General features: G+C 37.5%; 1 protein-coding gene and 1 long non-coding RNA gene across 3 annotated transcripts in view; one reads left to right on the forward strand and one right to left on the reverse strand.

The window, feature by feature from the left end:
- The window catches only part of LOC106728159, a 13,897-nt gene extending 3,722 nt beyond the window's left edge, over positions 1-10,175 (reverse strand). Inside the window, exons 1-2 of the long non-coding RNA XR_001364419.1 lie at positions 10,163-10,175; positions 3,150-3,152 (exon numbers count right to left, since the gene is read on the reverse strand). This is a non-coding gene — a long non-coding RNA (uncharacterized LOC106728159). The remainder of the gene's footprint in view (positions 1-3,149; positions 3,153-10,162) is intronic.
- RAB28 (RAB28, member RAS oncogene family) overlaps positions 1-14,214 on the forward strand; it is a 69,918-nt gene extending 55,704 nt beyond the window's left edge. The window contains exons 5-8 of one of the 2 annotated variants that reach the window (XM_005878147.2): positions 4,136-4,239; positions 6,047-6,124; positions 11,961-12,055; positions 13,319-14,214. In XM_005878147.2, coding sequence (XP_005878209.1) covers positions 4,136-4,239; positions 6,047-6,124; positions 11,961-12,050 — 272 coding nt within the window. In that variant the 3' untranslated portion in view covers positions 12,051-12,055; positions 13,319-14,214. The remainder of the gene's footprint in view (positions 1-4,135; positions 4,240-6,046; positions 6,125-11,960; positions 12,056-13,318) is intronic. The other variant, XM_005878146.2, reaches the window with a different exon arrangement.
- The last annotated feature ends 893 nt before the right edge of the window (positions 14,215-15,107 follow it).

The raw sequence follows: 15,107 nt of genomic DNA on the forward strand, positions 1-15,107 counted from the left end.
AGCCCGGCTGAATGGAAGCCGGTTTCTGGTGTTTTGTTTAGCTTCTTATTTGCAACATAGTACATAGTTGCTTAGAGTTGCAGCTGAGAGGCCGGCAAGTGAGGCGGGGAACGTTGGAGTCCGCAGCAAGCAAGCCTCATGCTCGCTTCAGTGCCTGGCTGCCGGCCGCCATCTTGGCTGACAGTTAATTTGCATATACTCACTGATTAGCCAATGAAAAGGGTAGCGGTCGTACGCTAATTACCATGTTTCTCTTTTATTAGTGTAGATAATTGACATATAACATTGCGTAAGTTTAAGGTACACAGTGTGTTGATTTGATACGCTTATGTACTGCAAAATGATTACTCCAAATGGTTAGCTAACATCTGCACCATATCACAGAATTGCCAGGGCTCAACTTTCTTCTTAATCAACTTAGATTCCTTTCTTCATAAATGTAATTACTACATTGCGTTTACTGTCTTCAACTTCCCCGTCCTTTTCATTTATTTTAAGTGGTTGAGAAAACCTTAGTTCTACTTTAATGCAAATCTCTATCCACCCATGCAGCTAAATGAATGTGGCTGCAACAAAACCCACCAATACACTGTGTCTCATTTTAAATCCAGGGGTAACTATTTTCAAATGACTTTTCGGTATTTTTCAAATCTCATATTAAATCCATTAGTGTATTCTATTTACTTTTTATCCTGAACATATTTTGAGAGTCTGCCCCACTTTTTACTATCTCTGTTGCTACCACTCTTGTCCTAAGTAACATTCTCTCTCTCTTAGATTATAGCCCCTCAATGGCTTCTCTGCTTTACATTTGACCCTCTATAGTTTATTCCAAAAAAAGAGCCCAGAGTCTTTTAAAATGTGAGTCAGATTATAACTTTTCCCCCTCACAACTCTCCAGTAACTTCCCATCTCTCTTAGAGTGGCCGACGCACACTGCACAATATGGCCCTGGCTTTTTAAACCTCATTTCATGCTATTTCCCTCTTGCCAACTGATTTTAGCCACTCTGGCCTCCTGGCTTTTCCTTGAGTATGCTAAGAATAATCTTCATTAGGACCTTTGCACTTCATTTTCCTCTGCTTGGAAGACTTTCTCTGAGATATTCTTGGTCCTTAGCCTTCTTAAGGTTTTTTACCTAGCTGTTTAAAATACCCCTGCCCCTTATGTACCCTTTATCTTTCTTCATAAAATCTATCAGCATTTGTCATACTATAGAATATACTTGTTGGTCCTTTCCCCTTCATTAAAATGTAAGCTCATTGTTAAATCTGCAGCATCCAGGACAGTGCCTGACACTCAGATATTTGTTGAATGAATGAATGAATCATCAGTAAAGTTATACATTGAAATTGTTAAGCAGGATGTAATATGGTTGAGGTAAAAGAAATGGCATATACACTGAGTGGCCAGATTATTATGACCACCTGACGTTTGTAGACAAATTAGCTATAGTTTTGTGCTGAAGTTGCCAGAGGACCAGACCATTATAAATAGGGAAGCAGGTTGTAAATATATATATATATATATATATATATATATATATATATATATATATATATATATATATATATATATATATATATATATATATATATATATATATATATATATATATATATATATATATATATATATATATATATATATATATATATTTACAACCTGCTTCCCTATTTATAATGGTCTGGTCCTCTGGCAACTTAAGCACAAAACTATAGCTAATTTGTCTACAAACGTCAGGTGGTCATAATAATCTGGCCACTCAGTGTATACAATATTAATGCCTTTGTCTTTCATATTGTGATGTTGGAAGGATATATGCCAAAATGTTAATAGTAGTTGTCTTTAGTTAATGGCATTTTAAATTTCATTTTCATAATTGTTTTTCTGAATATTTGGGAAATGAGCATATATTACTGTTATTAGGGTGGCTTGGTTGGTTGGAGTGTCATCCTGTACACCAAAAAGTTATGGGTTTGATTCCTGGTCTGGGCTCCTGCAGGAGGCAACCTATCAATATTTCTTTCTTCCTCCTCCTCCTCCTCCTCCTCCTCTTCCTCCTCCTCTTCTCTCCCTCCAGTCCCTTCCTTTCTCTCTAAAATCAATAAAGAAACAACATATCCTCAGGTGAGGATAAAAATATATATATATATGTATATACATATATATATAACACCTTGAAAAATGATGTGCTTTACTGAAGGACATAAAGGAAATTAAATCATGTAGCAGTAAGTGTTATCACATGTATGATAGGTAGGTACTGGATAATAATTTTAAGAATATTCTTAAAAATAGAAGAAAAGAAAGATTTTACTAGTACTCTAGTAAATGAACCCTCTTAATGTTAAATTCTAAGACAACAAAAGGAAACTTTGTAGTGAAGTTGTGTTTTTTTTTAATCTCTGCTGTCTCATTTGTCAGAATCTCAGTCATTTAAAATAACTTTTATATCCTTAATGGTCTTTTATGTTCATATACTGGGGATGACTTTTTGAGAAACGATTGTATCTTTTTCATCTGTGGGTTCTTACTACCTAGCACAGTACTTGGTATATAATAGGTACTCAATAAATGCCCCCCCCCCCAATTGATCAGTGACATACTGGTCTTTTATTGCTATCTTCATTAGGAAAACTTTGGCTTGGATAGTAAATTACCCAATGCTATAGATAACTTATGTGATAGTTGGGGAGTTGTAGGGAAGGGTGGAGGGAGAGAAAAAAAGAGAAAACGTTGAACAGTGATAGATGGTTCCATTTGAAAAAATAAGTACACACACACAAAATGACAAACTTGCTTTTAAAAAAAATTAGTAGTTACTCATGGGGGATTTTTCCTAATGTCAGGATTTGTTCTTACTCTTGTTGAATTAGGAAAGTATTTTAGCTTTAATATTATGATAACCTAGATATATAAATGTCAGTGCTAATAGCTTAGTATTTTAGTCTTGTATAAATTGATGCCTGTGGTATCTGGACATTTTTTGGCCTTTTCTTGTAAATAAGGTCTTAGTGATGTTTAAGGAATAGCAACTTGTGGTCATAAAAGAAAAACTCCATATTATTCAAGCTAAGCAATATAAATGGGACTCAGAATCCCTGACTAAATAAAAAATCTCCTAGAGAAAAATCTCTTGAGCCTACAAACTAAAGACCTTCAATATAATTTTAAATAAAACCTTTTATGTAAAATGAGAGCACTTTTTAGTTGATAATCAATTGACACTATTATGTAGGCTCACTAGATTTGCAAATTTACAAGTTTTTACAAGTCAGTTGGGTCCCTTCCTCAGGAAATCAGTTTAACTTTTTCCCTCCTATATTGACTCAAAGAACCCAGTTGTCCTTAAATCCTGTGAATATATTTGCCTTATAATTTGACGGCATTGAGTCAACACCCTTATAGGGTTTCTAGTGTTGTAAAGAGAGAAACTGTTCAATAAAGGGTCACAGTTGAAAAAATAGAGTGTGCCAGATGAAACCAGTATTGGATATGAATACTGTGCTTTGCTTTAAAGAACCTACAAGTATTCAAGGAAATAAATGCTTACCCCTTACTTTCGAAATGCATACTTTAGGTTTGGAAAGTAGCTGAGCTGTCTCCTTGTAAAATTAAACCATGGCTTTAAATAAATTAAATACACTATGAAATATTGATATCTTTTAGCAGAAAATTAATTACATATTTATTGAATATTAATATTTATAAAATTTGCAGAACTATTCTAATTATTAAAGTAATTAAACTGTTTCAATTAAATATGAATCTTTCAATTAATCTCTGTTTAAACATAATATACGAAGGAAATCTTTTTTGAGTATCATCAATGTTCCAGAAGCTATAGAGATAATAAGAATGATAGCTCTCATTTTTTGAGCACTTATCAGGTACTGGACATTTGCACTATACATGGATTAATTCTCAAACACTCCATATAAGGTAGATATATGTGTTATTCTTAGTTTTTAGGTTTAGAGACCAAGGCATAAAAAAGTTAAGGAAATTGCCTAAGATTACGCAGTTAGTGCCTAAGCTGGGATATAATACTGGAAGATGAGTCAAACTTAAACATGTTAAAGTATATTGATTGACTCTAATATTTTTTCTCTGTTTCTGTTCACCTTTCTAGTTGATTTGGAGCATATGCGAACAGTAAAACCTGAAAAACACTTGAGGTTTTGCCAAGAAAATGGTTTTAGTAGCCACTTTGTCTCAGCAAAGACAGGAGACTCTGTAAGTAACAATGAAAATGGATCTTATGAGTGAGGTTTTACGTTTATTTATTAATATTCATAGGAAGTGATTTCCATTATTTTTTGCAACAAATTAATGCTTATTGAAGATATAAAATAGACTAGATTAGATGTAACATGTTTATTCTGTTTACATTACTTTTGTAATTCATTTAACATAAGTTTATGGTTGTTTAAGAGTTTAAAAAGAATATAAATCCCCATAATTTCAGCATTCAGAGATGACTGCTAATCTCATATGATGATTCATTCCTTCTAGTCTTCTTTTTCTGATCCTCACAAATATTAGTGCTCCTGCCAGCAGTTTGCATTTGCTGAGTGCCCACTTTGTGTATTTCTTTTTCTAAACTTATTTCCTTAGTGACCTCATCTAGTCTCGTGGCTTTGATCAGACTCAATGTTCAACTGTCCACCTAAGACCTCTACTGAGATGTCTGATAGGCAGTCCAAGTTTAATTCAGGTCCATTGTGAGCTGTTGGTATTCCCTCTTCAAATCTCTCACAGTCTTCCCACTTCAGTAAATGGCAGTTCTATCAATTACTAAATCCAAAATTATATTGGAGTTATCCTTGAACCCTCCTTTCTTTACACCCCAAGTCCTCTTGGCTCTACTTTCAAAATATGTCCAGAACCCGGTGGTGATTTCTTATATTTGCACTGCTACCACTTTGTTTCAAGCCCTCATCATCTCTGACATTAGTATCTTCACTGGTTTCTTTTTTGTACCCTTGATCTTCTCTAGTGAGTACTTAGTACAGCAGCCGGGTTGAACCTATCAAAATAGAAGTTACAACAAGCCACTGTCCCAGGGTTTCCATTTTACTCAGAGTAAAAGCCACAGCCCTTCTGATAGCCTCCCAGATCTTACATGATTTGTAATCTCTGCTTATTTTCTTGTACAATCCATCTCTTCCTCTCCATTCTACCACACTAACTTTCCTGTTTTTCCTTAAACATTGACTATCAGTGAACTATAATATATATTACTTTTTGAGGTGCAAATGACATAAGCCTTTCGGAGTATGTATCTCTTTTTGATTAGAAATCAAAATTAAATTAATAAAATTGTGATAAATATTCAGTAAGTAATCATGAGGTAAGTAGGGATAAGAAAATGATAGTACACTTATGAAGCAAAGACAAGTTATACCTTACAGGTGAACTCTGGATTGGAGTGCTAGAAATCATAACGTAAGCTAACAGTGTATGAAATGTCTGTTTATAGAGAAGTGTTTGTAGACTTTTGCTTATTGATAATGGAGTATACTGCTCCTTCACTCTGAACTGATAAAATACAGTAGGGATTTCTAAGTTGTTCTGCTCAAAAGATGTGGAGAGTTTATTGACTTGAGAGCAGCAAAGATTTTTAAGGTATAGACTAAAGCCAGGTCAAAAGACCAATTTAAAGTTGGCAGTGAAAAACCCAGGTAGTATACTGTATTCTCATTTTCTTCAGCACCTGTAGGTGTTTGTTTTGCTAGTATTTTTTGAATGTGGTCACTGTAATTGTCTTATGTTAAATCTTTAAAATGTAAGTTTTCAGGGATTTATGTTTAGATCAATTTACTGAATTTTATGAATTTGTTCAATTTATGGGTTTAATGACTTAAAAGTTTATTACATTTAAAATTTTGTTGTCTCTGACAAATAAAGCTATTTTTGGAATAACCTGGTGCATCATATTTTGTAATTCTTGCTATTTATCATTGTTTAGAAAGTTCAGTTTATTTGAAGGTAACTTAAGCATGCCTGTTTTAAATCATTTAAACCTATTTTTGGTATGTAGGTATTCCTGTGTTTTCAGAAAGTTGCTGCTGAAATCCTTGGAATCAAATTAAACAAAGCAGAAATAGAACAGTCACAGGTGATTATATTGAACTTTATATTTAAAGAGTAATTTATTTCTTTTTAGTAGTTGGAATAATTAAGTTCTAGTCTCTTCGTGGTTTGATGATTATTCACTGTACTGCACATTATATCTCTGGCTTTACTACTTTAGTGTAAGTTTGTACCCTTAACCGTATCTACCCTGTCCTCCCGCCCCTCACTCCCCAGTAACACCATTTTATTCTCTGTTTTTACAAGTTTGGCTTTTTAAAGTTTCACATATAAGTGATATCCTGCAGTATTTATCTTTCTCTGTGTGACTTACTTCACTTAGCATAATATACTTAAGTTCATTCATGTTGTTGCAAGTGGCTGAATGTCTTCCTTTCTCAGGCTGAATAATATTCCTGTGTGTGTGTGTGTGTGTGTGTGTGTGTGTGTGTGTGTGTGTGTACCACATTTTATTTATCCATTCATTTGTTGTGGGATGGTTAGGTTGTTTCCATATCTTGGCTGTTGTAAAAAACACTGCGATGAACATTGTGGTACATATATCTTTTTGAATTAGTGTTTTCTTTTTTTTGGACAAATATCCAGGAATGGAACTGTTGGATCATATGATAGTTCAATTTTTAGAGGAACCTCCATAGTGTTTTTTATAGTGGCTGCACCATTTACATTCTTACCAACAGTGCACAAGGGTTCTCTTTTCTGCACATCCTCGCCAGGACATCTCTTGAGTTTCTGATGATAGCCATTGTGTGAAGTGATAGCTCATTGTGATGTCAATTTACATTTGATTAGTGATGTTGAACATCTTTTTCATGTGTTTGTTGGCCATTTGGATGTAAAGGACTAGGGGGGGAAAAGACAAAGAAGTTCAGGTTTTATATTTTTTGTTTATATATACAAGGTGTATATTAAAACAAAAAATATATATGGAAAAAGAGGAAGGGAGGGAGGGAGGGAGGAAGGAAAAGGAGAAGAGAGAGAGAGGTGGGGGGGAGAGAGAGAAGAGAGAGAGAGAGAGAGATGTGAATGGTTTCTGTGGGTTTTATGCCATTTAAAAGATACCTGAGGGGATTTGGTGTAATGTTTGAAAGTGTTTTTATTCATTTTATAGGAGATGGTAGACTCACTGAATCACGTGGAAATTGATGCTACAGTAATTTAGTTTGTGACAAATATTTATAATAAGGCTGTAGTCTTAATTCCATTCACTGATTTATTTAAAGAGATTCTGTTATTTTAGTTCTAACCTAGATCATTACTGTTTGGGAGTCATAAAATGACTTATCAGCACATTGTGCAAGTTTTATAAGGAAGAGATAGGGGAAGAAAGAGAAAAGAAATGGAATGTAGTTTCTGAACACAGTAAACATTTTTTGAGGGTCTACTTTGTGCCAGGGACCACAGAGATGAATAAGTCCTTGTCCTCAAGGAACTCCCAGCACAAATGGGCAGACAAGTATTTAAACAATTAAGTATACTCTAGTTGCATTTCTCACAATTCCCAATTTAATTGATAGTTTCATTTTCATTGTTTATTTGTTCTCTTTTCTCCCCTGCCCCAACCATTCTCCTCTAAGATAGTATAAAAGTTGGGAAGGGTTGTTAACAAATGTGCTAGTTTCTGAGATTGTTCAGAATTTTTTGTTTACAAAGTAGTCAAACCTTTACGAGAAAAAATAAATTTACTACTGCTGTTCTCTCGGAAGTTTAGTATTCAGCTCCTTAATAATGCATTAGGTAGTCTGAAACGAAAATGTACTATCTTGTATGTTATCTCTCTCTGTCTGAATTGCAAGGATGTTTTGCCATATATACTTGGTGTTCAAAGTTCTTAATACATTCTTAATACATTTTAAACCTTGACAGTTTCACTTGCCAGTTAATAAACTATGAATTTCTGTTTGGTTTAAATTAAGTATGCATTAGTTTTTTCTAAACAAAAATTTCATATCTGAGATACTCACTAAACTTGCTAAAAATATATATTCTTTATGTGACCTCTGAATACTTTCATACTCTATATAAAAGTTTCTAGTATAGGGCATATAGTAGGCATGTTTAAGATTTTAATTCTGTTTTACTTAGTGTATAACTGTAAACACAAATGCCTTTAACCCCTGATACTTCTCTTTTCTGTTGTTTTTTTTTCTGAATACTGACCTTCCTTAAGGAGCCATAAGGAACTTAGATTCTTCTTACCTAGATGTTAATATTTTTGTATCATTTTGTCAAATAAGTTTACAAAGACTGCACTAGTGTTTCTTTATTTTTTATCCTAAACATCACCTGTCTTCCTTATAGAAAATATTTACCCACTTTGTTCATACTAATCTAAACCTCAGATATTGAACATTGCTTAATGAGTTCCATATCATATCTTTCTCTAATCACCTTTTAAATTTATTTTTTCATATAGTTTCAAAACTAGATGGGACCTTAGAGACCATGTAGATAAACCTTTTTTTTTAAATAGCGTAGTCCATCATGAAGAACAAAGAGGTGAATAACTTGCCTAAAGCGACGAATGTTAGTGGCAGCGCATTTTGTGGAAGAACAGGAAGAGTAGCTGTCTTTAAGTTCCTACAGTGTACAGAGTACCATAGTTTTAAATTGCTGTATCCATGCTTTAAATGGCAATCTATGATCTTGTTATACTTTATATTATGGATGTATAGCAGACATATGTTCTTTAATAGTTTACACATCTGTTTTCCATGCTGGACTCTTACGTGTCTCAAAAACAGAGATCGTGTATTATATTATTTATCTGAATGTCTTCAGTACCTAGAATAGTGATTGTCTTTGAATGAATGATAGTGGCAAGTGTTTTTAGCCTTTAAGGTATGTTTACTCTATATCCTGAGCGTGTCAAATTATGACTTTTCAATGATAAACATGTAACTACTATCTGTATTAAGACACAGTTGCAGAGTAGACCAAATTTATTTTTTGTGTCTTCCCAAGGGTCCATCTCTACTCCTTATACCTTACTTCCCCAGCTCCAGGGTTGCTTTCTTGCTTTCCGTCTAGATAGCTACCACTTCCACTTCCAGGACCCACCGCAGTTACTCTCTACATAATAAGGGCTAAGCTGGTGTTCAAATAAAAGTTGATGTTTTGTAGGTAACATTTTCTCTGAAAACATCAATAATGACTTGTAAACGAACTGACTCCTGTGAAATCACCTACCATGAAGTTTATGGCCTGGACATTCTGTTTTGCTACTCCTAAAAAGCAAAGCCTTGGTTCTGGCTGCTAGTTCAGAAACTTTGTACAAAGCTTTATGTCAAACAACGAAGGCCCCAAAGAAAGAAAGATGTTGCCTTTTTAGTTCTTCATTAATTGGATGAAAATTAATGCTGAATATCCAAGCCATTTATATTAGTCAGTACATTGACCAAATATTTTGACCGTAGGTCAGTAACCTGGTTGTGTTTATAGGATAGGGTTTAAACCAACATTTTGGAGGATTGATGAGTTGCTTACTGATTATGAAAATCCCTTTTCTTTATTGTAACCCACAGTTTGTCATGAAACAATTAGGTTCGGTGGAGGGCAGATAATGGTGTTCAGTGTTTTACTGACATACTCCTCTTGCAGTACCTCACATTGCAGTTAGCAATGCTTCTGCCCAGTAAATCGCAGTCTTGTCCAGCAGTTAAGCTGCTGCTGGGAATTGGGGCAGAGCCTGCTTAGGCCAATATACTGTACCACCCTACTCATTTACTCCTAGTTCATTCAGTCTTTATAAGTGCCATTGCAACCAGCAGCCTTATTAACATGGTTTTCTATATGTGTTAATTATTAGATGCTGTTATGAAATAAGAGTTTTCTGAAATAAGATATTTGAAATTATGAAAGAAAAAAAAGGCAGGATAATTTGAAGTTGAACAATTTAGAGAGCATGTTATCTCTGTCATACTCATCACATGTAGTCTTTTTAAGGGTTATTGCAAACAAAAACCTAACACAGTAGTTTTGATTCTTTAGTTTAGCAAAACTCTTAGATAGTTGAGAAAATAGCTGTTGTGCTTAAATACTGTATGTCATTTTTTTAAATGACAGAAAAGTGCATTTTGAACTTGTTTTAATTTTATATGAAATACTAGAGGCCCGGTACACAAAATTCGTGCACTGGGGTGGGGGGTGTCCCTCAGCCTAGCCTGCACCCTCTCCAATCTGGGACCCCTCGGGGGATGTCTGACTGCCGGGGATCAGGCCTAAACCGGCAGTCGGACATCCCTCTCACAATCCGGGACTGCTGGCTCCCAACCGCTCGCCTGCCTGCCTGCCCGATTGCCCCCAACTACCCTCCCCTGCAGGCCTGGTCCCCCCCAACTGCCCTCCCCTGCAGGCCTGGTCACCCCCAACTGCCCTCCCCTGAAGGCCTGGTCGCCCCCAACTGCCCTCCCCTGCAGGCCTGGTCACCCCCAACTGCCCTCCCCTGAAGGCCTGGTCGCCCCCAACTGCCCTCCCCTGCAGGCCTGGTCACCCCCAACTGCCCTCCCCTGAAGGCCTGGTCGCCCCCAACTGCCCTCCCCTGCAGGCCTGGTCACCCCCAACTGCCCTCCCCTGAAGGCCTGGTCGCCCCCAACTGCCCTCCCCTGCAGGCCTGGTCACCCCCAACTGCCCTCCCCTGCTGGCCCAGTCACCCCAACTGCCCTCCCCTTCCGTCCTGGTCGCCCCCAACTGCCCTCCCCTTCCAGCCTGGTCACCCCCAACTGCCCTCCCCTGCTGGCCTGGCCGCCCCTAACTGCCCTCCCCTGCTGGCCTGATTGCCCACAACTGCCCTCCCCTGCTGGCCATCTTGTGGTGGCCATCTTGTGACTGCATGGCGGCAGCCATCTTGTGCGAGTGTGTGGTGGTCAATTTGCATATTACCTCTTTATTATATAGGATGGGATGACCATGGACATTAGGGTTGTGAGGATTGGGGCAATTAGCATCAAAAGAATATCTTTGAGCCATAACTGGTTTGACTCAGTGGATAGAGCGTCGGCCTGCGGACTGAAGGGGGTCCCAGGTTCGATTCCGGTCAAGGGCATGTACCTTGGTTGTGGGCACATCCCCAGTGGAAGGTGTGCAGGAGGCAGCTGATCCATGTTTCTCTCTCATCGATGTTTCTGACTATCTCTCTCCCTTCCTCTCTGTAAAAAATTAAAATATATTTTAAAAGAGAATATTTTTGACAAATAGTAAATGTTATTAAATATAAAATTTGTAAATCCTACATGGCTTCCTCTGATATATATATGCATTCTCTTCCCTACCTTCAAAGAAAATTAATTACTCCTTCCTCTCTATTACCACAGCATATAGATCTACTAGTACAGTACTTACCTTGTATGACAATTATCTGTGAATGTATTTCTCTTCCCATGGGGTCCCCAGCAACTTGTGAACAGATGCTGTGTAACTTAGCTGTGCATTCCCATTACAGAGTGACTGGCACAGGGTAGATCCTCAGTAATGTTTGTGGAAGGAAATGGAATTAATACTTTTACTGCATGTTAGCATAGAAAAGCACCATAATTCTTGGTTGTTCTCTGAATACTGGGAATTATATATATTATGTGTAATTGTGATATCAAAACTAGAACTCACAACTTGCCTGGGAGGAGCAGACATGTCTATTTTAACAATTAAGTGGAATTACAAAGAATGATATTTCTTGGATCTTTGCTTGCTTTCCTTCCTTTTATATGTCTATATTCTGCTGTTTTCTTTTGAGACATGTTTAAATTTATGTGTATATTCCTTTTTCTCCTTTGGTGTTCCCTTCTATTTTCAGTCATTGAACATGCTTTCCATTTTTTCTTTTCTTTCTTCTTCATCTCGTTTATGTTGTACGGAATTGACAGCGTATTGTCAGGGCAGACATAGTGAAGTACCCGGAAGAAGATAATCAACATTTCACCTCTGCTCAGACTAGACTCTGTTCAGTACAGTAGTGCAGGTATAACGGATAAATTACTGCAATTTGGGGGAGGAGGGTGGTGAGAACTAGTGAATGCTATCTTGTTCTTTCCCCCTTATGAATAGAGAAGTTCAAATGATTATTGTACATTATTGGAATTAATATTGCATACATCCTGTTTTAGAACTTTGAAATATTGATCCTTTGCCAAGAGACTTACGAATGAAATAAGGAATTGGGAACAAATTAAAATAACATTTCAGTTACTTTCACACGTATTTGTCTTTATGGTTGTGTTTATTACATGTGCAGTGAAGTGGAGAATTGAGGCAGTTATTTCATTATTCATTCCTTACCATTTTTCCTGAAATAGCCTGGTAATTGAAAGAGTACTTTTAAAATTTGTCTTGAATTACTCTTCTTTGTCTGCTTGTGTGTGCAGACTTAGTAAAAGAGTTGAAAACAGTAAAGGATTTGTTTTAATGTAAATTATTACCTAGAGATGAATATTAGGGCATATTGCTAAATTTATCATTATCCTTGAATGTGGCTCAGGAAGAAGGAAGGAAGAATTAAAACTATCTTTCAGTTTAAATTATTTTAAAAATATGAGTATGCAGTAATTTTCTAAATTCTCATTCTGTATTTTGTTAGTCATTATTTATAACCCATTAGTGAGCAATTTGGAAGTAAGTTAGGGATTTGGGAGGAACGTTTTAAAAATTGGCAACATTTTAAATATTGAGTTGCTCAAAACATTTCTCCTTTCTATGTGACTTTTAACATTCACACCTCTTCTCACTAACTCACTAATTACTATAAACATTCTTAAAAAAGCTATGGCTGGGGATAGTGGTTTATGGAAGTATTAATAAATAATGACTTTTTTACTTTGAAATAACAAACCCTTGTCTATCAGTTAAACTATGTAAATGATTAATTTTAAACCTTTGCTTTAAGTTTTAACCAGGGTTTAATATTTTATATTAATTTGTCAGGTTTTTATTAGACTTGTGATAACTTCAAGCTTATGTCATAAAACCAGGAAAGACTCAATTAAGGACTTGCAATTAGATACTTAAAACAAAACAAAACCCAACAACAACAAGAAAGCCCTCTTGCCCGCCAATCCCAGCTCTGCTCTAGTTTGTTCTGGTTGGTTCTTTTAATATCAGCTCCTGCTTCATTTATGGTGTCTATCATCAGGGGTTCGCCAAAGTTCAGAAAATGAAAATATACTGTAAGGAGCCCTTTCTGAATGTTCTGATGCCCTGATAATGACTCTGTTTTCTTTTATGACAGAGGGTGGTGAAGGCAGATATTGTAAACTACCACCAGGAACCCGTGTCAAGACCTGTGAACACTCCTCGAAGCTCTATGTGTGCAGTTCAGTGAGCGCGTGGTCCTGTGTTGGTGTGTTGGCTGCCCTGCCTCTGTGTGGGCTGAGGACCTGGAGGAGCTGATTTATCAGGGGCCATCTCTGTAGCTCAGTTAACCCTTCCCTCCCCGCTGGCTTTCCCTGCGTGTGCTGCTCCCGGCCACAGGCAGCTCCCGGACTGGAGAGAATTCCACTTTGGGACCACACACTTGGAATTCAGATGGAAAGCCCATTCTCTGGAGTTAGACTGCCTCAATGAAAGAGAGTATGTCGGTTCTCTTTCATGTCTTCACTTCTTTTTTCCCAGATGGCAGTTTTTTAAAACAAGTATGGAAGCTATCCAAGTCCTGATCCTCAGGCGGATTTTGCCACAGCACAGTTTCATTCTCTTATCTGAACTCATACATGGCAAACATGCTTCAGAGTACAGACGGTTAACAAGTAATATATTTTATCTACAGATGCTAAAGAAGGCAACCTTTTGCTGTCTATCGTGAGAGAAAATATATAAAGCTGTATCTAACTGAAAATGCTGGAAATAAAGCTGTAATAGAAATATTTTTTCCATTTTTTTTAACAAAGGACCTAAACTGTTTATATTGTAACTGTAGCTCACAGAGTGGTGAGTATTGCTGTTGTACTTTATCACTGTGTCATGGTCATGTGCATTGTGGAATACTCAGGTCCGATGCTGCATGGACTTGGATGGATGCATCCGAGTACCCCAGGACAAGTTAGGCCTGTTGTTGGATCATTGTGGATCAGACCTGTACCTGATGTTCAGATGTTTTTCTCCTGCAAATAAATTTATTTAAATTACTTTTGGGGGGCGAGTTTTCTTTTAGCTATCTTCCTTTTAGTATAGAACCAATGTGTATTTGGCTGTAACATCAGTGATCATGTACTGATTCAAGCCCAGACTCTGCAGCCTGACATTCCAGAGGCTCCACGGCAGTGTGCGCCTCTCTCCCTTTCTCAGCCTCTGTGCAGAGAGCCCTAGCCTCCCTCCTGTGAGCTGTGTGATGCTCTGCCCTCCTGTCTCTCTGCACAGGCTCTCCCCATCATCCGGAACCCCTCCATCCCTCCCTCCAAGTGTCTGCTTCTGCCATCCAGCCTGTGGTCACCATGAGGAAGGCTCTGTGCAGGGCACGCTTGTCTCATGTTTTCTGAGCTAAGGCGCAGTGCCTGGCCTGGTGGGTGCTTAGTATTTGCCACATTGAAACGAGTGAATGCCGCCCCTCCACAGTCTCCTCATCTCCAGTCTCCTCATCTCCACAGCCACAAGTTCCCCATGAGCACCTCTCGATGGCCATTGCCCCTGCCTGCCTGAGTCACAGTCATTCGTGTCCTTGTGGTTTACTGTCTCACAGGGCACAAGCTTGCGCAGGGCGGAAAGGGTCTCAGGAGTGCCCAGGCAGGCAGCCTTTCACAGGGAGGTTTGCTACAAGTGTGTGCAGAGATTTTGGACACCCTCACTTTATAGCTGTAAGAAATTTTAGAAAACTTGTTATTTCATATCCTGTGTGACTAAGAAAACTGAAGTTCAGAGAGAAGAAAGAACTCGCCGGAGGCCATGGAGTCACAGAGCCAGACCCCACGGAAATCTCCGGTCTCTGGACCAGGGTGGCACTTGTCAGGAGTGATTTGAACTTAAGCAAGTTTAGAAATTGTGACTGCTCTACTCATTAGGCAGTGGGTCCAATCCTATTCTAC

Source organism: Myotis brandtii, unplaced genomic scaffold (assembly GCF_000412655.1).
Source record: "Myotis brandtii unplaced genomic scaffold, ASM41265v1 scaffold547, whole genome shotgun sequence".
NCBI lineage: Eukaryota > Metazoa > Chordata > Mammalia > Chiroptera > Vespertilionidae > Myotis > Myotis brandtii.